This window comes from Balaenoptera borealis, assembly GCF_965194805.1.
Source record: "Balaenoptera borealis genome assembly, chromosome: 10".
In the NCBI taxonomy this organism is placed as follows: Eukaryota; Metazoa; Chordata; class Mammalia; order Artiodactyla; family Balaenopteridae; genus Balaenoptera; species Balaenoptera borealis.
The window spans coordinates 71,673,451-71,698,440 of record NC_138874.1 but is presented as its reverse complement, the minus strand read 5'-3'; the positions used below and the strand labels follow the sequence as shown (position 1 = coordinate 71,698,440).

At 50.5% G+C, this 24,990-nt stretch overlaps 1 protein-coding gene across 2 annotated transcripts in view; it reads left to right on the top strand.

Annotated features, from left to right (window-relative positions):
• DRGX (dorsal root ganglia homeobox) overlaps positions 1 to 24,990 on the top strand; it is a gene marked incomplete at its 3' end in the record, with an annotated part of 54,394 nt that overhangs the window by 5,985 nt on the left and 23,419 nt on the right. Inside the window, exons 4-6 of one of the 2 annotated variants that reach the window (XM_082408714.1) lie at positions 2,654 to 2,832; positions 2,917 to 3,029; positions 24,573 to 24,821. In XM_082408714.1, the coding sequence (XP_082264840.1) occupies positions 2,654 to 2,832; positions 2,917 to 3,029; positions 24,573 to 24,821 (541 nt within the window). Of the gene's footprint in view, positions 1 to 2,653; positions 2,833 to 2,916; positions 3,030 to 24,572; positions 24,839 to 24,990 lie in introns of those variants that run through there. The other variant, XM_082408715.1, reaches the window with a different exon arrangement.

Here is a 24,990-nt window from a genome sequence, read left to right as displayed (position 1 = left end):
AAAAAAAGAGCTGAGATGCTATTCTCAAAGCAGCTCTGACCGCTCTGGGGTAAGGCCGGTCAATTGCAGAGAACTGTGTTTTCATATGGGAACAGAGTAGGATCTGCTTTCCAGAAATTGCATCATGTCCAACTTTTCCCCAGCACGCGGACTCTTTCAGCGATGTGGTCCGAAGAACATGGGCAATTTAAAAATCTTTAAACGGCAGCAGCAAAAGGGCTGCCTCAGAGCCGAGTGTGGCCCGTGATGACTGCCTCTAAGCAGGATTTCTTTTTAGAAGCTACACGGTGATTACGTTTAAGTGCACAAACCCGTCGAGCCCAGCAGATGTGCCCGAACGCAGGAGGAACAGATTCGCAGCAGCGCCTCTCCGGGCGAGCTATTCTTTGAGCACAATTATATATTCATTTTATTTATGGGGTTTCCTCCATGCTGTTTCTGTTCTTTTTTATGTAGGGACTTGGGGTTAAGACTATGCAAAGATCTAATTGTAGGAAATATAATAGTTTGCTTTCGGTTCCCCTGGGTCATGTTAGTATCTCTTAAAAACCTATGGCTGAAGAGAGATAATGGAATTCTGAACAGTAAATTGGGGGTTGTAAACAAATTATTTCCCCTATAATCAGATTATGTGATCCTGATTATTAAATCTGAACATGAATCATTGGTCATATGCGGGCAAATTAAACTGATTATTATTTGGAAATGAAAATCTCCTTTGGCCAGGATGCCGTTTATCCTTTCTTTTTTTAATGCCAGCTTGCCAATAGCTGCCTAAAGACTGAACTGCAAATTGAGATAAATGGCACAATTATTGAGCATTCAGAAGTGGAAGATCATAACTTCTCCCTGAAAGGTGCAAGGGTGAGATAGGGGTGGTGACAATTAAAGCTGGGAATTGTTGTTCGGGCTATTGTTGGCTATTATGCAAACAGACAATGGCTGTGAAGCATTTGTTTAGTGAGACTCCATGTGGGGACACGGCTTTGGTGGCGGGAAGGGAGATGTGTTTACATTTATACCCCTTGCTCATTCAAATATGATTAATGTTCTATAAAGCAGGGTCTTAATCGAAGCTGATGTTGTCAAACAATAACTAAATAGGGAAATAAACGACTCCATCATGCTCTTTCCTCAGAAGCAGGCGAACTGTCAGTGCAAAGTCATTAAAATATGATAATGAAAAATAGCTCAATTAAATGTTGTTATAGCTGTGACCTTCATTCAATTAAGACGCCAGAAAGTGTCTGCATTTTGCTTTGCATTTAACTGCCCTAAATTTAGAATATAGATAAAATCATTATTCAGTGGTTGCTGATATGTGCAATTAAAAATCAACTAGATTAAAAAGAAAGAAAGAAACCCAGTTAAAGGAGAAAGAAAATTCGGAGGTGGGGTGAGCCTGGAGACCGAGGCTCTCTCCTGGGCCAGTCTGCTGACAGGCAAGGAGGAGAGGATGCCCAGGGGAATAGGAGGGAGGTCTAGCCAAGCCCCCCCCCTTTTTTTTTTTTCAAAAGCCAGGAATTATCTTCCAGGAGAGAGGGGGAAGAGGTTTAGCTGCACACAGAGTAAAGGGCAGCAGGATTTCACTGACCTCTGGGAACACCTTGGGCCCAGGCTGCCTGATTGCCCTGAGGCTGTCCTGCAAATGCAATCTTGGTTTCTAAGGCTTAAAGAATTCCACACCCACCTCTAAGAAGGCACTCAGAGCAGGTGGATCACAAGCCGCCTCCTAACCTGAGGATGGTGGAGATAATAACACTAGCTAATGTTCACCGAGTGATTGATTGCTGTGTGCCAGGCACTGTGCTTAGTATTTTGCATGCATCTCCATTAAATTTCCTAACAGTGCTTGGGGGTGGCTGTTATTATTACTCTCAAACAATTTGGATCATGGTACCCAGCCAAGCCACTGGGCTTCAAATTGTGGATCTGCCACTTAGCACTTGGATGACCTCAGGCAAGTTAATTAAACTGTCTGTGCTTAGTTTTCTCATCTGTAAAGTGGGGGTAGTAGAACTATCTGCCTTAAAGGATTGCAGTGGATTCTAAACCAGATTCACCGGGGTCCAGAATTCTCAACCAGGACTCACTCCAGAGTCAGTGTTTCTAGTGGATGCACTAGGCTGATGGTCACGAACTTGCCGTGATGTGTCAGTGTTAAATCACACGTATGAGGCCAGACACACTCCGGCCAAACCTGCTGGATGAGAGAATGAGTATTTTTTGATGAGGAAACCCCTGGGCAGTGTTTCACAAACTGCTTTGATGATGAATCCCCCCTCTCCCCCTAGGAAACACATTTCACATCAAATAAGTGTACTTGCATACACTGAGAATTTCCACAAGATAGTGCTTTTACCCTTACTGTGGGCAGTGCATTTGGATACTTTCTATGATTTCACACTCATTAAAAAATGCCTGTCACACCTTCGAGTCTGATTTTCTGAGCCACCCGTGAGTCTGAAGCTGCAGTTCGGAGGGCACTGCTTGGCTAGATCTTTAGAGAGAGGAGGCTGTGCTCCGGCACACCTGCTGTAGGGGAACCGTGAGCCGGGGGCATGGGGACCAGGCACTTGGGTTTAGGTTCTGGTTGCCTCCTTCTGTCTGATTTTCTGCCACTGTTGGGTGTGTGCTTCCTTCGGGGACTCAGGTTTGGTTCCAGAACCGAAGAGCCAAATGGAGGAAAACGGAGAGAGGGGCCTCGGACCAGGAGCCAGGAGCCAAAGAGCCCATGGCAGAGGTGACGCCACCGCCTGTGAGAAATATGAACTCCCCGCCCCCTGGGGACCAGGCCCGGAGCAAGAAGGAGGTCCTGGAGGCCCAGCAGAGGTGAGGCTGGCTGAACCCAGGGCCTGGAGGGCTGGCGGGCACCCAGGATTGGGAACTCAGTGTGTCATTTTCCTTCTCTGCCAGCCTGGGGCGAACTGTCGGTCCCACAGGGCCTTTCTTCCCCTCTTGCTTGCCGGGGACCCTCCTGAATACAGCCACGTATGCCCAGGCCCTGTCACACGTTGCTTCCCTGAAAGGTGAGTTTGGGCTCTGCTGCCTGCTGGTGCGGGGCAGGGGCTCTGCCTGCCTGTGCCACCTCCAAGGGCATCATGGAGATGGTTGGCCTCTTCTGTTTTCTTGGGCGGGCCCATCCTTGCACCGGGGGCTGGTGTAGCTCCTTTTCTCCTTCTGTCAATCACAGCCAGGGTCATGAACAGCATCTGTTTCCACACATGCTATCTTGTTTGATTTCTACATGGCCTGAGAACGTAGGTGAATGTCGTATCACTGCACCAGCTGCGGAATTGGTTGAGAGGTGGCTATTTCAGAAGGGGCCACTGCATGTTCACAGACGGCTGCCTCCTGTCGGTACCAGTTTTAGGTGCTAGCTTGCAGCTCGTGGGTGAGGCCTGCGATGGACCGTTGTCCCAGCTCGTGAGGACCCTCCCCATACGTGCAGCCTCCCCACCTGCCTTCCCTGGGGCCTCCTGATGTCAGGGGTTAGGATTTGTGGTTTTCTAAGATTTGCTGTCTTCTCAAAGGCTGTGGTTGTCTGAAGGATGGAAACCATTTGGGGCATTTTTGTCAGGCCCAGAGAGAAGGACTCTGGTGGGGCTGTCCTTTGGGGGTTTCTGGGTCAACCCCACTGGATGAATGGGTCCATCCAGTGTCTTTCAATTCTTGGCCCCAAACTCACTCTTCCTGTGAGGAAACCAAGCAGCTGTGCTGGCCGGGAGCAGGGCTGGGCCCCAGAGTTTGTCTGGGGCAGTGAGTGTTAGTGTTGGGGTTTGTCTGTCACAGTGGGTCTGGGAGATGGGGGTGCAGGTGCGGGCTGTAGGCTTTTTCCCCATAATAAGCAGAGGGAGAGGCCCCCCTAGGATGTTTCCTGTGTGCTCTATTTTAGGGTCTGGGGTCTCCTGCCCTCAAGAGGTTCCCCCTCCTGCAGGTTGGTCTTGCATGTGCGTGTACACACGGACGTGTGCACACACACACACACACACGCACACGCACACGGGCAATCTGCATTGCAAATGTAGTTTCTGGAGCCTGAATAAGGGCATGATGGAGCCTCTCTAGGGGATCTCCGAAGGGAGAGAAGGGTGTTCTACGCACAGGGAAAAACACGTGCAGAGTGCCAGGAGCAGGGAGAAGAACCAGGCTTATCTGGAGAACGGCTGGTATGTTGGGTGCCCACAGGAGAGTGCCCAGAGATAAGGTGGAGGGGCCAGAGCTTGCAGGCCTTGGATGCCGCACTCCTGCATTTGGATTTTCCACTGTAGGAGGTGGGCCCCTGAGGCCTGGAGCCACTTCTGAGCGGTCCGGGCAGCTGGGCAAGTCACCGTGCTCAGGTGGCCGGCATGGGTTGACGAGGTTCAGCTCCATCCAGCTCTGGACCCCGTGCCCTCCTAGTGCTTCCTTCAGCTCCAGGGTCTGTGTGCTCCAGGGGCCAAGTAGAGCCCCCTGCCGCAGAGTGGCCTTGGGACATATTCACAGACACAATAGGCTGATAGGGCACTGTGAAGATGGGGTCCCAACTGGAACGGGCTTCCAGAAGGAGATTACCAATGGGACTTGGGTATCATTCAAGGAGCTGCTCTGGGCAGAAGAGCAATCCTGTGTCCATCTATGAAATCCTCTCTGCTTCGGTGAGGCCCAGCTCAGCTCCTGAGAGTAACCATCTCTTTTATCAATGTTCTCTGCTTGCCCCATTCCAGCCTCACCAGTTGAAGGTGAATCCCACGTCTCTTCGCTGGGGCAGCTGGGAGGGGTCTGGGGCAAAGCCCAGGCCCTGGTGGAGGCCTGAGGTGGCTGAACGAGTGGAGAGAGGGCCAGGCTGCTGGCAGGGAGGGTGGGAGTGCCTGCCTGCCACTGAGAGGCTGAAGGCACTGATAAGAGGGAGACAGAGGACAGAGCAGAACGAAGCAGGGCTGCTGGGAGGGGCAGGTAAATCTGTCATTCTCCTCTTCTTCCTTTACTCCTATGTACTCCCCCAACCCCAGCACTTCCCTTGGGGCCTGACCTGTGCCTGCTTCGCTGGAAACAGACTTTCCTTTGATGGAGGGATGGGGCGTTGGGGTGTCAGGATTCGGCAGAAGTGATGGAAATCACAGTGTGCTCACCAAACCAGGGCACATCTTTGTGCCTTGTGGTGGCACTTGCTCGGGAAGCTTGCACATCCCCACTGGAAGGTCTTCCTGGCTACGATCAGGGACACGAGGTGTGCTGGGGCAGGTGACACACTCTGATAGTTCCAGCGCCAGGCAGGCGATGAGCGAAGCGAGTATGTGTAGACTTTGTCTTTGCTCCCCCGGATACAAATGAGCTCTTGCTCATCTGGGACACGCAGCTGTCTTGGTCTATACGTCATTCTCCCACTTGTGAGAAAGGCGTGGGGAAAAGGCACGTTTCTCTACATCAGAAGCAGTTATGCGAGGAGAACGCTAAGGGGCTCCCTGAGATTCGGCAGAGGTGGGCTGGGGAGCATTTGCCCACTCAAGGGTCAGCTACTGCTCACGTCAGCCGATGGTGGCCAAGTGGGTCTGTGGACCCAACATTGCTAGAACTATTGAAATTTCAGGAGAAGCTGGAAATCTGGATTTTTATTTGAAATAGTCCCATCTTTTAAATGTGACCTCCAAGTCTTTGGGCCAAATGGGCGCATCATTGGTCAGACCAGCCTGCGAACTGCCTTTCTGTGGGGGGCACTTCTCCTCCACCCCTCCCATCTCTGCTTTCTGTGTTCTTCTCCCTGCATTCGTAGCTCCTCCTCAGGCCTGCCCCCGGCAAAGGTCCCCTCCTGTAGCTCATCCTGACCCCTTTACCCACCAAGGCCCTTGCTCTCTGGCCCCTCTGAGCAGCTGGCTTTTTAGTCTCTGGCAAGCTAAGTGGTGTTGGAAAGGGAGGGAAATGAGTGATGACTGAAAACCTTTTCTGTCCTCTGCGCGGTGGTCTCACGTGTAGTCCCGTTTAATTCTCACGGTAGAGGAGCGTAGCAAATGATGTATCAGGGAGGCTCCAGGGCTGCACAGCGGGTCAGTGGAGCTGGGATGGCTCTGAGATAACAGCTGGCATTGGTTGGGGTATCTTTGCATTCTAAGAGTGCCTGACCCTGTGAGGTGGCAGCACAGCCTCGCTCCAGCCCAGGTGGGCTCGGCCGTCCTTGGAGATGTGCTTGGGGGACCTGCCTCTGCCTCAGAACCTGGGGTAACAAGCGTGTACCTGCAAGTCAGGTTCTGGATGCCCCGGGATTCAACTCTCGATTGTTTCCTGGAACATTTGTTAAGTGGTTTGAGGCCTACATCTTCCAGACTCTTGCAGCCTATGTCTTCTTCTTCCAGGGTTCCCCAGCCACAGAAGTTAAGTGCATGGCCCAGTTTAGGCCCAAGAGAGGAGCAATCCCAATTTTCTAGGCCTGGCTCAGTGCCCGGACCTCTGGGCTGTGACCTGGCCTCCCTTTCTTGAGTTCACCCCCAGAGGTGGCTGGGCGGCCAGGTGCTGGCAGAGCTGGTGGCCTGAGCTCTGCTTCCAGGGGCCTCTGGCCAACAAGGGGGCCCCCTCAGCAAGCTGCGAGGAGCTTCATGCACGTGTGTGCTAGAAGGCACACACCTGGGATTCCATGCCCATCCCTCTTTTTACAAACGAGAAACTGAGGTTCCTGGAGGGAAAGCCACTTGCTTACAGGTCACTCATATCAGCGAGGTCTCCCCTTTGAGATCTAGGCTGATCTCCACAGGATCCTGGTGTGCTCTTTCCTCCAGGCATGATTTATTCATTCATTCCTCTGGGTGGGCACCTGTTGGTAGGGGCTTATGACCCCCACCCTGCTTCTGCCTGGCAAGTGAGGACAGCTGGCAGTCCACTGGGCATGAGCCCTGGGGGAAGAATCTGGACTCACCCAGAGACCAGAACCATTGTGAGCTGAGCACCACAGCCCCTTCCAGCCCAGAGATCCCAACCCACTTCTCCAGGCCTGAGGCGACTTGCAAATCATCCCCAAGAAAGAAACAAAGTGAATTTCAGCTTCTGGACTCAAACCAGTGTTCAGGTTTCCTTCCCCAGGCTTTGTGGTCCTAGTGGGATCATATGGCCCTGGGCTAAAGACAGCAGGTGTCCTGGAGAGGCCACCACTATTCTGGCCCTGCCCCAGACAGCACTCTCGGTGTCGATCCCGACTCCAGACCTGAGACTCCAGACCAGGGCTTGAGGATCCAAGCCAAGGCTGAGCTGTGCTACGCCAGCACCCGGCCTGGGTGTGAGGGGAATCCGGGCTCCCAGTGCCCAGGCAGGATCCGTTCTCCCTGGGGACACATGGAGCACCCCAGCGAGTGGTCCCAGAGCTAACTGCCTGCAGAGCATTCTATAGAGTTACAAGTCAAAGGACTCTGAGTTGGGGGTCCTGGTCTTTCGGTTCTAGGTGTTGTTGTGACAGATGTGAAGTCTCTTCCGGGGAAACATTGAGAGAGCCTCCAGGTATGATTGTAGGGGAGCCTGGGGGTTGCTGAATTCTTTTAAGTACCGGTCCTTGAAGTCCTTAGGTCCTTTAAGTAGTTGTTGAATTCACTTCCCTGGAAACACTTTGGCTTTGAATGTGCTCTGAAAACAAGGGCCTTCTTGGAATACTGGCTATCAGCTCCTGGAGCAGGTGGCACTGGGGGGAGGAAAAGGGCAAGCAGAGGCAGATGGGGGTGCTGGCTATAGAGGGAATGTGCTGGGGGGGGATGCCCAAGAAACTGACTCCCAGAGCACAGAGCTCTGGGGTGTCGTCAAGCCCTGCCTCCAATGTGAATGGCTGGGTGGGCTGGGCCCTGGCAGCTCCATGACTGTGGCCCAGCACATGCTGGTGGATCTAGACTCTGCTTTTTTATTTTTAGATTATGCGGGAAGTGGCCCAGAAAAGGTGACGAGGAACAGGTCACTCAGCCACTCTGCTGAGCTTTAGCACCCAGACTGAGAAGTCAGTGGCAGATTATGGTTTTCTTAGGAAATTAGAGGCCCTAATTTTCATTCCCTGGAGACATCTGTTGAAGGCAGGGGCCTGGGGTTCAGAAGCAGCTCAAGAGCTAGGGAAACCAAGATGAGGCTGGAAATGACCCCTGGCTTTGGAAAATCTGCACAGCTCAGAGCTGCCACAGCGCACACTGAGCTGGCTTGGCGGTTCTGCCTCGGGCCAAGGGGTGAGGGCAGAGACCTTCCGGAGCTTCGCCCTCTGCCACATCCTGTGCTGGGGGACTGTGCTCTGCTGCCAGGTCCCCAGGCTTGGGCAGGTAGCTGAGATGCAGCTCTGGGGCTGGAGCCCTGGGGACACCTATTCAGCAGGTTCAGTGTTGCGGCGTGTGGATGGGGGTGTTCACAGAGGGATGGGTCTGGCTAGGTCAGCAAGGCTGCTCAAGCGATCGGGAGCCTGGGAAGGGTGGGAGGTGGGGCCGGCGCCCTTGAAGGACAGGAGGTTATGGCCCCTTCGGGGTGGCTGGATAAGCAGAGTGTCTCTATGTAAAGGTGTGGCAGACTTGCCTCCACGCTCTGCTGGGCAGGGAGATGTGGATGGGCATTGGGCTGTGCCCATCAGAGGGGGCCAGAAAACTGCCCACCAGCGACAGAGCCAGGTAACTGAAAACCAGGCACTTGTGGAAGTTTCCTCCGTTAATTATCCTTTAATTATCAAGCAGTCAACGAGCACAGCAGCGTTGAGCAAGGGCTCTGGACGGCCTGCCTGGTGTGAAGCCTCATTCTTCCATTCTCTGGCCATGTAAGTCTTGAGTTAAGTACTGGGAATCTCTACCTCTGCTTCCTCATCTGTAAATTGGGGATCTTGACCATCACAGGACTGGATTTATAGGACCAAATGGGGAGAGTGTGAGTTGGACCAGTGGGAGGTGTGAGTTAACACCGTTATTATTAATCAGATTCCTCCATTCTCATCTTCAAGTCACTGGGTCCCACTCATCTTTATTTATTTATTTATTTTTTTATGACTGTGTTGAGTCTTCGTTTCTGTGCGAGGGCTTTCTCTAGTTGCGGCAAGTGGGGACCACTCTTCATCGCGGTGCGCGGGCCTCTCACCATCGCGGCCTCTCTTGTTGCGGAGCACAGGCTCCAGACGCGCAGGCTCAGTAATTGTGGCTCACGGGCCCAGTTGCTCCGCGGCATGTGGGATCTTCCCAGACCAGGGCTCGAACCCGTGTCCCCTGCATTGGCAGGCAGACTCTCAACCACTGCGCCACCAGGGAAGCCCCCACTCATCTTTAAAAGACCAACTGAAATGTCTTTTCTCCCACACTTCTCCCATTTTTCTGAACTGTATCGCTGCTGACATTCACCTTTTCCTCGTAACCCCTTGTTGTTCTGATTTTTGGCTGTGATGGGAGCTCCTTCCCGTCCCTGGTAGGATTTGCTGGTCAGGGCACCCATTCCCTCCCTGGGGCTTCATGCAGCCAGTGATGTGCTTTGTACTCTGGGGTGGTCAGAGAGGGCCCATCCTGGCCAGGCACGCAGTCAGTGTGTTTCCGGATTGAGTGTTCCACGGACACTTAAAAATAAAAAGGCAGCAGGACCCTACCCCATGAAGTCAGGGTTTGCATAACAATAATGGGTGTCCAGAGAAAAAGCCTTTGCAACACAAAGAGCTTTCCTGCACTGTCTTAATGGCCAGCCTCCTGTTCACAATTCATTAATGCAGAGGAGGTTATTAATGGCCGAGGGAAGCGCTTGGGTTTGTTCCGGGGAAGTGCTGGCCACAGAACGGGCCACAGTCAGCGGAGGCCTTCTCCCTGGTGCACTTAGCCCGGCTGCCTCTAACCTGTGATTCGGAGAGCTGGGTGTGAGGTGGAAACTCGTTACGGCTGCCAGGGGAGAGCTTTCATAACTCAGTCCGCGCTCGTGCCCGGGAGTCACAGCCACTCTCCCCGGCTGGGCGGGGCATCACGGCTGACCTTTCATCGGCTCCTGGCGAGGCCAGATGGCTCCTGTGGTCCCACATGCGGCCCGGGCAGGGAGGAGTCTGGAGGCAGACAGACCTGGTCCCACCTCCGTAGCTGAGCTCCATCCATCCAGGCCTCGGAAGCCGTGAGGACTGACGGAGATGTCCTGACACGCAGTGGGTGCTCAGTCAATGCTAGCGATCAGAGTAGCAGTCCTGGGCCTGCATCATGTGTGTGAGGACGAGCAGGCAGGCGAGGGGCAGGGTGTCCAGTGCTGGGAAGGGGTCTGGCCATGTCCTTCTTGAGAGCAGGGCCCCTTAGTTACCCAAGAATGTGCCTTCCCTGCTTCACGCTGGCATGGGCCCTTGGGCTTCCAGGCCAGGGTAAAGTGTCCAGAGTCTGAGACTGGAAGGGCTTTATTGGCCAATGAACGTTTGCCCACCAGGGCTAAACTCAGAGCCGGAGGCAGCCTCTTCCTCCTTCAAGTCCCCTGAAAACATTTTCCCCCTAATTCTCTTAATCACTTTTTCCTGTGCTGTGATTAAAGAAAAAAAATCACAATCTTAATAAACTATTAAAACTGTTTTATTATGAAATATGATAATCAAAAACTCAGAAAACATGCATCTAGAACTTAATGAATGATTTTAAGCACCCATGTGCTACCCTTCCTTTGGAACTATGCCTGCACCCCAGAAGCCCCCGAATCCCTGTGCCCCTTTCTACTAATGTCACTTTTCTTCCCCCTAGAGGAAACCACTATGCTGACTTTTATGGTAATGCAGCTTTGCCGACCACCTGCGTAGGCATTCAGAAACGCTACTGTCTAGTCTGAACTTTTTTATTTATTTATTTATTTATTTATTTATTTATTTATTTTTGGCTGTGTTGGGTCTTCGTTTCTGTGCGAGGGCTTTCTCTAGTTGTGGCGAGCGGGGGCCACTCTTCATCGCGGTGCGCGGGCCTCTCACCATCGCGGTCTCTCTTGTTGCGGAGCACAGGCTCCAGACGCGCAGGCTCAGTAGTTGTGGCTCACAGGCCTAGTTGCTCCGCGGCATGTGGGATCTTCCCAGACCAGGGCTCGAACCCGTGTCCCCTGAATTAGCAGGCAGATTCTCAACCACTGCGCCACGAGGGAAGCCCTGAACTTTTTTGAACTGTACATGTATATACGTATAAATGGAATCATACACGTTGTATTTTTCGTGCCTGGCTACTTTGACTCGGCATTATGTTTGGGAGATTTATCCATGTAATTAGATTTAGCTGTTAATTCTTAATGATATTCTGTGTACATGCTCAGATCATCTGCAGATAAAGACGGTTTGTCTCTCCCTTTCCAATCCTTATACAGTCATCCCTGGGTATCCGTGGGGGATTGGTTCCAGGACAACCACCCCGACCCCCCATACCAAAACCCACCCATCCTTGAGTCCTTTATATAAAATGTTGTAGTATAATGAATGCAGTTGGCCCTCCATATCCGTGGGTTTCATATCCCTGGATTCAACCAACTGGCGGATTCATTTCAACTGGTCGGTTGAATCTGGGGATGCGAAACCTGCGGATACAGAAGGGCAGACTATAGTTTTTATTTCTCTTTATTTTTGTCTGGCTGTGCTGGCCATAACCTCTAGTACAGTATTGAATAGAAGTGGTGATAATAGGCATCCTTGCCTTGTTCTTTTTTTCTGTCAATAACAGATTTATTGAAATACAATTCACATACCATACCATTCATCCATTAAAATGTACAACTCAGTGATTTTTAGTATAGTCAAGAGTTGGGAAACCATCACTACAATCGACCTTAGAAAATTTTCATCACCCCAGACCTATTAGCAGTCAGTCCCCATTTCCTCCAACCCTCCCTGCCCCAGGTTACCACTAATATTTCTGTCTCTATAGATTGTGGACATTCTGCTATTGCCATTGTGGATATCTCATTGAATGGAATCCTACAATATCTGGTCTTTGTGACTGATCCTTGGCTTATGCCCTTATTCTTGATCTCAGGGGGAAGCTCTCACAGTTTTACAATCATGTTTGTTGTCTGCCTTTTTATTTTTAAGATACCTTTTATCAAGTAAAGATATTTTTCTCTTGCCCTAGTTTTCTAAGAGTTGTATTTTAATTATTATTTTAAAAAATCATGAATATAAGTGGATGTTGAATTTCATCGAATACTTTTTCTGCTGCTGTTGAGACAATCACATGATTTTTCTTTCTCAATATATTAATACAGTAAATTACACTGATTGATTGTTTAATGTTAAACCAACTGGGCATTCCTGGAATAAACCCAAATTAGATGTGACATGTTATCCTTTCTATATATAGCTGGATTGGCTGCTATTTTGTTTAGGGTTTTTTCATCTATGATCATGAAGAAATTGGCTCATGATTTTTTTTTTCTTATAATCTCCATTCCAGGCTTCAGTATTGTTTTACTTTACCTCCCAACTTAGTATAATAAAAGCAGCAGCAGAACTGCCCAGCTGTTTTATTATCTCTCCTGATTCCAAGGACTGGCTGGGCTCAGCCGGGCAGTTCTGCTGCTGCTTTTGCCTGGGGCGTCTCATGAGGTTGCAGTCAGATGGCAGCTGGGGCTGATACATACAAGATGGCATCACTTCTGTGCCTGGTGCCTTGGCAGGGATGCTGGGAGGCTGGGAGCACTCTCTCTCTTTCTCTCTCTCTCCCCATGGTGGGAGTTGGATGGCAGTTGGATCCTGAGAATGTAAAAGCAGAAGATGCCAGGTCTTGTTAAGAGTTACACTTAGAACAGGCACAGTGTCACTTCTGCTGTATTCTATTGATTAAAGCTGCTCACAGAGCCAGCCCAGACTTAGGTGGAGGGAACTGCGCACCGGTGTGAATACTGGGAGGGTGGTTCATTGAAGGCCCTCTGTAGAGACTGACTCTATAGGTAATGAGGATACTCTGGCCTCGTGACATGAGTTGGGATGTTTATTTTTGAACCCACCCAACTTCCCAATCCTGACTATAAGCACTTTAAGGGCACTGGCCTTATCTGACTCACCTCTAGATCTTTCCAAGCCCCTTACCTCTGCCCCTTACACAGGGTCTGGTCTGGTGCTGAGTAAAAGGTAGTGATGTTTGGGGAAAGAAGGAAAGAAAGTCGTGCTGCTCTGGGCCTGGGAGACCCGCCTCACTTAGGAGACCCCAGTCTACTGGCCTTGGCCCTGTACTGTGGGCCACTTGCTGGGCCCCAGAAACTGCTGGGCCCTTCTGTTCTTCATTCAATACCCACTGAGCACCCTAGTTTGCCAGTCTCTGAATGGGGGGCTGAGCATCCTTTGATGAATTAGATACAACCCTACCCTAAGGGGCTCAAGGCTGGCTGTGGGCTTGGAGAGAGAGACACTTGTGACACTGTCACGTGCCCTCATACAGGCCAACAAGGGCATGCAATGTGTGGGGGAAGCCCAGAGGAGGGAGGAACTCTTTCTCTGTAGGAATGAAGAAGGTTTTCCAGAGGAAATGCTTGAGTTGGGCTTGAAGGAGCTGTAGGAGCTGACCAGTGGGTGTGGGCACTCCAGGCATCTGACAGAAGAGCATGAGCAAAGGCACTGAGGCTGGCTGGTTGAGGAAAGGGCAAAGTGTGAGGTTGGATGGAGCCACGGTCCTTGGAGAGGATGGTGTGGCCTCAAGATGAGCCCAGGCTCTGGAGTCAGACCAGCCATGGCCCTTTACTGCCTCCTTCCCTTTATAAGGCCAACTTAGGGGAGACCCCAGTCTCCTCATCTGTAAAATGAGGGTCGTCATGGCCATACCCAATATTGCCTGTGGTCTGTTGGGAATGTATCTGTGCCTGGCACATCCAAGTGCCCGGTAGGCGCTGGTGATTGTTGTTAGGGTTATGAGGATGAGGCCAAGGGAACACTTGGGATCTGATTAGGGTTTGCGTTTGGGTTTCTGGGGCAGAGGATCCCACTTCCTGCAGGCGTTCACTCCTCAATGGGAGAGGCTCTCAGCCTGAGGTCCACAGTGTGTGCAGCTTTAGGAAAGCAGCACAGCCTTGCAGGGGCTCCCGGCTTGTTTCTGAAGGTGCAGGGGTTTGGGGAACAGGGCACCTGAGGGCCAGGACATGGTCTGTCCTCATGGGGGAGGTGGTTTGGTCAGCCCTAGCCTCTCAGTGCCTAGCCGATGTCAGGAAGGCAGGGGTGGAGAACCCCAGCACTTAACATTTGGAAGGAATCTCCTTGATGAGTATATGCTACCAGCACTTCTCCAGGATACAGTGGGGGAAACTGAGGCTCAGAGAGGGGCTAGGACTGCCCAAGGTCACACGGTGCCTCTGCCAGAGGTAAGACAAGCCAGACACCCAAGTGTCCCACCTGCCAGCTCCCCACACCCTGTATTGATTCCGTTCCTTTTACAGGCCCCTGCTGTCATTCTCTGGCTTTAAAAACTGCAACTCACTTTCCAGAAGCCATTTCCTATGGGTGCTGATGGGTTTGCCCTTCCTGCTAATCAATGGGGCCCTGGAGTGCAGGGAGCTGAGCGGAGGGCTCCTGGCTTGTGCCCAGAGGCAGCGGGGAAGCAAGCTGCCCGTCCCGAGTTCTGGCAGCCGCCGGAAGGAGGGAGGGTGACGCTCACTGGCATCGGATCACCTAGAACGCGTGTCCCTGCTGCTCCTCTGGCTGTGCCAGGGTCCTTGAATCTGGGTGCTGTCATCATTTGCTTGCCCCTTCAGAGGTATCCAAGCAGAAATGGGACATTGGCGCTGGCCCCGAGACTGGGTCACAGCATGAGGGACGGTCGAATGAGCCGACTCCTGTCAGGGAGCATTTGCTGAGTGAATAAGCAGATGTTGGGACAGTGCGTGCACACGTGGAATTAAGACAGGGAGGGATTTAGAGTCCACTCCTCCTGCGTAACCTGCTGAATTAACCTGGGGATTTTGGCATTAATCAGATTGGGTAACTCTGTGATGACCATAGTTTTTCTTTCCATGGGGTATTGAGGAAGCTTAGAACCTGGGAGTTGGCAACCTTTGAGGAATTAAAATATGCCCCCTCAGTCAGGGAAGATAGACTCTCCCTCCTTTTCTCCCTCCCCCAAATATTCAAGTGCTTACTTTGTACCCAAATTGGAAAGTTTAGCTCTGGAATCAGGGCTGTGTGGGTGAGGGTAGGTGAAAGCTCTTACTCTGCATGTTTGGGAGGTGTGGTGGGTACAAAAATAAACACAACTCATGGTAAAGAGGCAATAAAAACCATAACACAGGTACAGGAGAAAGCACTTTGGGGGTTCTGTGGTAGTAGTCACCCAGGAGTGAATTGGACCCTGTTGTGTATTTGATTACTGGTGAATACACTTAGCCACTGCATCTAAAAATCTCTGCCTAAATACTGTAGGCGTCTACTAACACTGCCACCCAAATATTCCTTGTAAACTGTTAGGAACTGGTATTAGGAATCACAGAATATGTTTATTCATTTATTTACTTTGCTATAAAGCAAAAAAAAAAAAAGAAATGAACTGTAGTATTTATGTGAAAGGTCTCATAAATCCACTTACTCATTTCCTTGCTCCATACTCTTACCTTTAACCTGAACGTTCAACAAGAAATCGATGTGTGAGAGCTCTACTTGTAACCAAAATTATCATTCATGTGCCTTTCTATGGTGAAAATGTGCTTTCGGCAGAGAGGAGACAGAACGGACTTAATTTTTCCTGTCAGTCTCTGTAGTAGATCAATTAAATTGCCAAGGAGATCAAATATTTCAGACTGTATTTATTACATTAAGTATTTATGTTCAGGCCAAGCCTTTAAAGCATGATGTCATATAGGAATGTAGGCCGATTCGACCAATTCAGCAGAATTTGCTGTAACTTAATGGAAATCTAACTGTGTGTTTTAATTTAGTGTCCAAGAGGTAGCAAGTTCTTCAAACAAAATAATTTTCAGGCTGCATTTGGGGGCTTGGAGGCTCTTGTACAGGCTTTGGTGATGGCACACATGGTAGGGTGAGAGGGAAGAAATTGTGGCCTTTTAGGGGCTTTGCTGGCTGATGGTTGGTCGCATCCCATGCCAGGGATCACTGACTTTGATTCCGGCCGAATGGGAGATAGACAGAATGTTCCTGGTGGGTCTTCCATGGTCAACCCTCAGCTCCATGTTCGGAGTCAGTAACTCTAGTGCAGACTGAGGTCATTAGCAGTCGTGGAGTCTCAGCTGGGTGCTGAGGGTACAGTTCTTATTCCTTAGAAACCTCAGTGGAACTCTGTCCTAAAGGGGAGTGTCTATCCCATCATTTGAATGAAAGGAGATGGGAAATCATGAGTCACAAAAAAGACACTCTTATTGTGAGAGTAATACTTGGTCAGTTTAGAAAAGGTGGAAAGTACAGCAAAACCCAAAGAAAAATATAAAAATCATTTGTAATCTTAGCCAGAAAGCTGGCTAAGAATCAGAATCTTAGAATCCAGAATCCAGAATCAACTATGAATATTTGCTACTAGTACGTTTGCTTTCTTCCCATTTATAAATATATATTGCCAATAAATTTATGTCTTTTAGGGAATTCCCTGGTGGTCCAGTGGTTAGGACTCGGTGCTTCCGCTGCCAGGGGCCTGGGTTCAATCCCTGGTCGGGGAACTAAGATCCTGCAACCCACGCAGCCAAAAGAAAAAAAAAATTTATTTATTTTAGAAATTATTTAGAATTTTAAGATTTTAATTAAAAAGTTTAAATTTATAAATATTTTCTGTTACTAAATAAAATTATATATTATACATACTTATGACCACATATGGATATGGTATATGGCTGCACGTATGCATATATACATATGTACTATGCAAATATATGTATGTATTATGTATACATGTATATGTATGTATATAAATATATATACATACACCAAAATGGGATCATTTTGACTTACTGTTTCTTAACCTACTTTTTAAACCTAATGTTTTATTATTATTATTTTTTATGGCACCAAATATCCTCCTACAACATAATTTTGTCATAGCTTCAGTGCATTCAATATGGCGATTATAACTTATTCAGTCAACTCTCTAGTATTGGGCGGCTAGGTTATTCATAGTTTTTTGGTGCTATGTGCCACATGGGGATGACTTCCTTTGTAGCTAATTTAATTTTTAGCCCATTGGTGATTGTAGCTTTTTGATAGATTAAAAAAAGAAAAGAAAAGAAAAGAAGAGAGAACTAGAGCCTCAAGTCTGGAAATCTGGTCATTAAAAGATGAGACTTTTAAAGTTTGTTTGGCTTACTCCTCAAGGTTCTATTGGCAGAATAAATTTTTCTACTTTCTGGTCTCATGGAAAAGGCTTCACCAATGAACCCACACAGCTGTGAAAACAGTGTAGGGATACGCAGGGTGAAGGACGCTCACAGCACAGTCACGCATCTTGAGGCACTGTTCATTCTTCGCGTCCTCCCGGGGATGTTCAGAGCAAGTGAGTTCTTCGCTGGCCGCTGAATTGAATGGGTAACTTGAATAAGCTGTGAACTCTGACTTATTCTTGCCCTTTATTTTGTACGCGGTCATGGAAATAATAATTGTTGGAGGACTTAGTGCTAGGTGCTTTATAGAATTTCTCCTAAGGTAGGTGTATGACCTCCTCTTACAGATGAGGAAGCTGGAGCTTGGAAAGATGGTGAGAAGTCCCATGACTAGTTAATGGTGGAGTCAGGAGCCAAACTTCAAAGCCCACTTTCTTCCTCCTCAGCAGGCTGTATCCGGCTTTCAGACCCCAGAGATGTCTTATCGCCACTCTCATTTTATAGGATTTCGATAATTATGACTTGGTTTTGGGGTAGACATTTTCTAAAGTGTCTGTCACCACCCTGACCTAATAAAGAGGAGGACAGAGCCTCTCTCACGGCTGACTCTGTGTCGCCCCATCATTAATAGACGCAAGCTTTGTTCGGTTTTCAAAGCCCTTTCAAACGTCAGCTCTTGTGATGGTTCCTGTGGTTGTCCGGTGACGGACGGCTTCCGGCCATGCTGAGGCGTGCTACTTTGCTTGCCTTGTACTAAATGGCCCCAGGTTACCGTTCATGTTAATTTTGGGGGCTGTTTTATAATTTTTTGTCTCTTTTCTCAATATTACCCATTAATGTTTCTGCTATTACCTTTCAAGCTCTCTTTCAAGCTTGTGGCAGCCTTGTAAGACAAACAACTTATGTTAGCAGTGCACTTGGAAGAGTCTTTAAGCACGTGGTGAGGGCTTTGAGACTGCTTTTCATGGGAAAAGCGCATGCGTTGTGGAGTCTGGATTTTTTCTCGGTAACTATCTGTTCATCTGCTGCCCTGAGCATTGCACAGGATGCATCCCTATTTTGCTACTACTGGTTTTCAGTGGTGCTCCAGGTTGATGAAGTTGTTTAGGCAGGGGCACGTGGAGAAATCTTGTATTGCTGTTGGTACTGTGAAATCATGGAGAAATCAAGAGTTAGGTCTAAAAGGATCCTATTTGTAGAAATCACTTTTTTTTTCCTGTGTTAAAAAATGGTTAAGGGAGATGCTGGTTGTTGGACAATTTAAGTTCAACTGAAATCAATTGAAATTCTGAACACATGTTAAAGTTGGAAGGAAAACTTAGCTTTGTAATTCACATCCCCTTCTAAAACCACTCATTTTTTTGTTGAAAGGGATTAAAAAACTTGTCCAATAGCCCATATTGTGCATGAAGATTTTCTACAACATCCTGTCAAGGGAGCTTCAGGATATTATGACCAGAAACCCATCACCCCCCCAGAGAGAGCCCACCACACATGCATAGCATGCTGACGGTAAAGAAAAGAAAATCCTTCTTTTTCTCACTCCACCCACTGCTTCTATTCAACCCACACCCAGAGAGAGGCAGTTACCTCATATCCACTGTACCTAAATGGCCCCGGTTCTTTCAGTTTTCCCTCCTCCCCCCAACTCCCTCCATCTGGCCTGACGGTCTGACCATGACTTTACCCTCCCTTTTTCTGCAGCTTCTGCCTCGGCAACCCACACAATACGGCGTCACAGTGAACTTACTGTGAAGTCATATGGACCACATGCTCTGCTGCTGAGACACATGACCCTCTCGACAGTCGGTTCCTTGGGTGCAGAGCACAGACTTCACACGTTTCCCTGATAAATATCATCAAATTAGATTTGTCTCCTTGTTCGCCTTTGATCTTGTCTGCTGTCCAGATGGCCTCTCTTAGTCTTGCCTGCATCTGCCTTCTGGATCGGCACGTCTTCCATGTTCTCCTCGAGGGAGGGCAGGGCAGTGTGGAGAGGAGGCGACTCCCGGTGGTTCATGTTTTCAGCATTCCTCCAGGTAGCTGTTCAGAGGTTTCTGAGTCCACCTATGAGTATTGCCCCCCTTTGATGGACACTCAGCTGTTGTTCAGACTTGGGGTGTTGATGAGGAAAGAGGGTGACGTCTGTGAGGGACTTCATGCCAAAGACTTTTATTGGCCTGGGTGCACCTCTCAGGGTCTGTTGCCCTGCTTTAGGAATGCCCACCCAAAGGGCACAGTGCAGCCATGAGACAGAGGCAGGGCTCAAGGGAGGTGTACAAACCGCGTGATGCTTCCTCAGCCAGAGATGGGGTGGGTGGGATCGGTTGAGGGTGCCTCTCACGGATGTGTGTGGGTGGCCTGAGGCACTTTGGGGGTCCTCACCCACTGGAGGGGCAAGAAGGAGTTCCAGCCTTGAGCAGTCCTCATTTTCCCGATGACCTTGACCTGAACTCTCTTTTAGCTCTTACAGTTTTGTTTTTAAGAATTTATTTTATTTTATTTTGTTTTAGTTTTAATTGTGGTTAAATACACATATGATAAAATTTTCTGTCTTAACCATGTCTAAGCATATAGTTCAGAAGTGTTGAATATGTCCTTATTATTTTACATGTCCTTGATATTATACATATTATACATTATTAGCCATCACCACCATCCATCTCCAGAACTCTGTCATCTTCCCAAACTGAACTGTGTACCCATTACCCCTTAACTCCTCACTCCCATACCCTCAGCCTCTGGCAACCACCATTCTACTTTCTGTCTCTATGAATTTGATTACTCTAGGTACCTCATACAAATGGAATCATACAGAATTTGTCTTTTTCTGACTGCCTTAGTTCACCGAGCATAATGTCCTTGAGGTCATCCACGTTGTAGCCTGTGTCATAACTTCCTTCCTTTTTAAGGCCGAATAATATTCCACTGTATGCATAGCCCTTACAGTTTTAAACCAGGGTTTCCCAGAGTCGTTGGGTTCATCTGGTCCTTGGTTTCCCCGTGTCTAGTGTAGGGGGTGAACTAGGCGAGCCACACAGACTCTCTCCCTCCTGCAGCCTCCATTCTGTGAGTTAACTTCTTTCTTTACCTCTGAATCTGGGTTTTGTGGGCCAGGAATACACTGACAGTTACTGGTGGCTTTCGCGGGGACTTGCCTGCTGCAGCTGTGACCTAGCAGGTGTAGGCTATGGATCCAGGAGGCTCTGTCTTGTCCAAGGGGCACTTCTTCATCTTGCAGGTGACATGTTCATCACTGAGTCACAGACCAGTTAACTCCCTCTTTGATGTTACATCAGAGCAAGGCCTTGCTGGGGACAAGAACAGCCCGAGACATGCACGTTGAGTCTGCGCCCCTCTCGGGCTGGCCTGACTTGGGGTCAGCTGCTCAGGCCTGGGTCTGGAGATGGTGGCCCCTCCAGGTCCCCCAAAGCCCATAGCCTCAGTCGAGCGCCCACTGCTGAGGGGGTTCACTGGGCTCTGTATTCTGTTCTCTTCCCACATGAGCTCCCCTTGGGAGGGACTTGGAGGGGAGGAAGGCCTCCCCTGAGGGGAGGGTCCTCGCCCTCGGGATGGCTCTCTAGGCTCAGGGCACAGGCACTGTTCCCAGCCAAGACCGAGCCCACCCAGGGGCTGAGACTGCTGTCAGCATGCGGCTGTCTGTTTGAGCCACTGGGAGAAGGGGAACCGTCAGGATAACGGGGTTTGACCCCATGTAACTTTGTGTTTGTTTCCTGCTGTCTCTGGAAACATGACCAGGCTAGAGCCAGCCAGGGGTGTGGGTTGTGGAACGGACTCTCAGAATTTCCTGTGTGAACTGGGCACTTGTGATTCATCTCACGCTCGTCTTGCCATCTGCTGCCTGCTGTACTGGACCCTCCATCAAAACTGAGGCAGGAAGTGATGGCTGCACGTTAACCTCCTATTACACTAGAGGAGAAGGGAAAGGCCACCAGAAGGTTCTGGTCCCACTTCTGTCACGAACTGTGAGAACTTGGGCAGTGACTGGAGTCTCGTTTCCTTACCTGGAACATGGGGCTGAGTGATGCCCAGCCCTCGGGGCGGCCAGAATGGTGACGAGAGGCCACACTAGGTGCTGGGAAGGGTGAGCTTCCTTTTGCTTCTGAGCGGGCTTGGAAAGGAAGAGAAAGATACCCAAATGTGCTTCAAGACAGAGAAAGGAGCCTGGCTCTGGCACAGGGAAGCCTGTCCCCGGGAAAGGAGAGTGGTAACGTCCCAGCTGCTGGCGTAGCTGAAGGCTGATTCTACACGTGGATCCCGGGGCTGGGCGGCCCTCCCTTGCCTCCCTCCTTCCTGCCACAGATGTTTCCCATAGGCCTGGCCCGTCCCAGGCACTGTGCTAGGTGTTGGGGACAAAGCAGTGAATGAAGCAGAAAGATACTCGCCCCCTTGGGGGTTTGCAGGGGCAGGCAGACAAGAAACCAGTCACAAGCCATTGAGGATCCACTTACGGCTCGTGGCCAGCGCCTGAAGAGGTGAGTGTGGTGTTCTGATGGAGCATAACCGGGAATCCCGCCCTGGAGGAGGAGATCCCGAAGGGCTCCCTGAGGACATGGTGGTCCAGTGGAGCCCTAAAGAGGGAGAGGGAGCCCCAAGCCGGAGGGAGGGTATCTTCACTCCCAGGCAGAGCTCGGCGAAGGGCCCAAGGGAGGGAGAGGAATGTGTCCTCTTTCCAGACGGAGGGACACACTGGTTAAGGAGCCAGCCCTCTGCCTGGTGTGACGTCCAGCTCTGCCACTTACTATTCAACCTCAGTCTCCTCATCTGCAAAAGGGGATAATCACAGAGCCACCTTCCTAGGATTGTTCCAAAGCTGAGATGCGTGAAGTCATGATGTGCTTACAAGCGCGGTGCCTGGTACCTACGCGTGTTTGCTCTAGTGAGTACAGCTCCTGTGTAGGGCTCCGCTGTGACGGTGGTTTGAGCATCTGAAAGGAGGCCTGGGCGGCACATGAGAAGGAGGACGAGAGGGCGGTGGGGGTCCCAGCACTCAAGGGCTTGAAGGCCACAGGGAGGAATTTGGATTCATTCAACAAATACGGATTTTGGTCCAAAAATACTCCCCATTTGCAATGCTGCTTCTTCCAAAGCTGGTGTGCACTTTCAGAAGAGCCGAGGGGTGGGTGGAGCCTGGAGGGGCTGGCTTTGCTGGCCCCTCCCAGGTCTTAGGCCTCTGGGACAGGCAGTGACTCCCAACTGTCCTTGGCAGGGCCACGGTGCACCATCTCCTGCTCCCCTGGTGGGATGGGGCTCCGGAGCCGGCTGGGGGCGGAGGCTGTGGCAATGCTCGTCTTCTGCAGGAATCACACGTGGTGCGTGGGGCACGGTTTGACCTGTCCAGAGGCTCAGGAAGCCTCTCAAATTATGTCATGCCAGCAGCCGTGTCCACCCACCCAGTCTGGGTGCAGGTCTGTGTGACTCCTGCCACCACACCTGCACTTTTGGTGGTGACAGCATTGCTCAACTGTCCCCTCAGAACTTGGATGGCCATCAGGACCTCAGGATTCCACGGCCAGACTCTCCATATCCCCTCACACACACACACACACTCACCACACACACACCCCTTTCTCTCTGTTTGCCCCCATCTTGGAAATGGCACCTCCATTCATTCATTCCGGTGCTCAGGCCCAAACCTAGGTGTCGTCTGTGAATCCTTCTTTTCCATCAGCCTCCACCTGCAGTCCAAGGACAATTTGCACAGGCGCTAACCTTCAGCATAAACCCAGCATCTGGCCACCTCTCATCACCTCCCCTCTAGCCACGTTGGGCCAAGCCGCCATCAGCTGGGACTGCGTTATTGCGGTAGCCTCCCCATCCTCTCCCCGATGCAGTGAAGCTCCAGGCACTCTCTACTCAAACTCACTGGGGCTTCCCCTCCCTGCGTCTCGCCTGGCCCTGGCGGCCCCCGACTCATCTGCTGTCCTCCTCCCCCGTAGCCTCTGGCTTTGGTCACTCTGAATGCCCTGCTGCTCTCTGAGCCGTGCTCTCCCCACTTCGGTGCCATTGCACTGGTCTTCTCCCCAACTGTCGTGCTCTCTCCTGGGCCTTCACGTGTCTGTTTCTCTGACGTTGCACTCACGTATCTACCAAACATCACACTCCATTCCCGTTTTAAATAGCACTCACTGCCGCCTGCCTTTGCATGAGGGATGCCTGGGCTGTGGTGTGCCTCTCCACTGGAACTGCTCCATGAGGCCGGGGATCTTGCTGCCTTATTCCTGCTGAGTGGTCCCTACGGTCGAGACCAGTGCCAGGTGTTCATGGGCCAGTCATTGAATAAATGCACAGTTGAGAGTGACCTGTGAAAAGGGAGGCTCCTCAAACCCGGCCGGCAGAGGGCCCTCCCGGCTCTGTCCCTGGAGTGGTTTATGCAGTGCTGGCCGGCAGCCTTGGGGCCAGGCGATTGTTCCTAAGTCCCATTTCACACATCGGACTTGTGCTGAGTGCTTTCCAAACTGAGGCCGTCAGAGCTTCTCAAACCTTAGTTCACGGTGCCCTGAGGGTTCCTTGAACCTCAGGTTAATGTTTCGTGACTCTCCTGGGCCATAAAAAATACCTACTAGTTCTGTTCATTAAATGGTTAGGTCCAAGTAACTCAGTGAGTGTTTATGTCCCAACAACTTAGTAGCCATTTGAAAAATATCACTTATAAATTGAAAGAAAAGCAATATTTTTCTTTTATTCTTAAATAGCTACCACTACTTTCTAATGGGACGTACACCAATGGGCTCTGCACGGCTTCTCTAAACTTGGAATCACGTGGGATGCCACCACCCCTCATTTTATGTTCCGTGTGGATTTTTGTGTGGTACTTGCAAAATCCAGCTTCACAAATGTATGACGTCCTTGAAGGGAGTGCAGTGAGATCTCCTGCTGAAGCTGTGAGCTGCCTCGTCCAGCAGCTTCACGGTGTCCGACAGATGTGGCTGGCTTCCCCTTGCCTTTGAAAATTTAAAACACCCCTGCAGGGCCCTTGTGAGTTCTTAGGGGTGCTTTGACACATAGTTTGGGGTGTGTGGCATTACTTCACTGGATCCTCATAATGATCCTGTGAGGTGGGGATCATTTCATTTTACAGAAGGAAAAGCCCGGGCGCAGAGAAGTCAAGATATTGGTCTAAGGCCACACAGCTGGTTGGTAAGGGAACCAAGACTGGTTGGTTCTCCCTGATACTCTGGTAAACCCTTGGACTATCAACTGGATCTCTTGAGTTGTGCATCTTTGGGGTCCTGAGCACTTGTCACCTGTCCCTTTAGTGTTTGGAACCAAACAGGATCAATCAGCCCCTTGCCCGCACCCAAGTCTGAGAGACCGAAATGTGGACAGTGATGGCAGCCTGTTGTTTCTCCTTCTTCCAGGGGGCCCACTGTGCTCTTGCTGTGTCCCAGACCCCATGGGGCTCTCCTTCCTCCCCCCCTACGGCTGCCAGACTAACCGCACGGCCAGCGTGGCAGCCCTGCGCATGAAAGCTCGTGAGCACTCGGAGGCCGTCCTGCAGTCGGCCAACCTCCTGCCGTCCACCAGCAGCAGCCCCAGCCCTGCGGCCAAGCCGGCGCCCCCCGACGGCAGCCAGGACAAGAACCCTCCCAGCAAGGAACAGAGCGAGGGTGAGAAGAGTGTATGAGGGTCCCGAGTGCCCAAGCCCACCGTGCCCTCCCCCCTTGCTTCTCCCAGCCTCAGCCCCCATGGAAAACTCTCCAAAGAGCAAGGAAGAAGCCTGCTGTCCAGGGCCTCCTCTCGGACTCAGGAAAGGAAGCGAGACCCACAGCTCCCCGG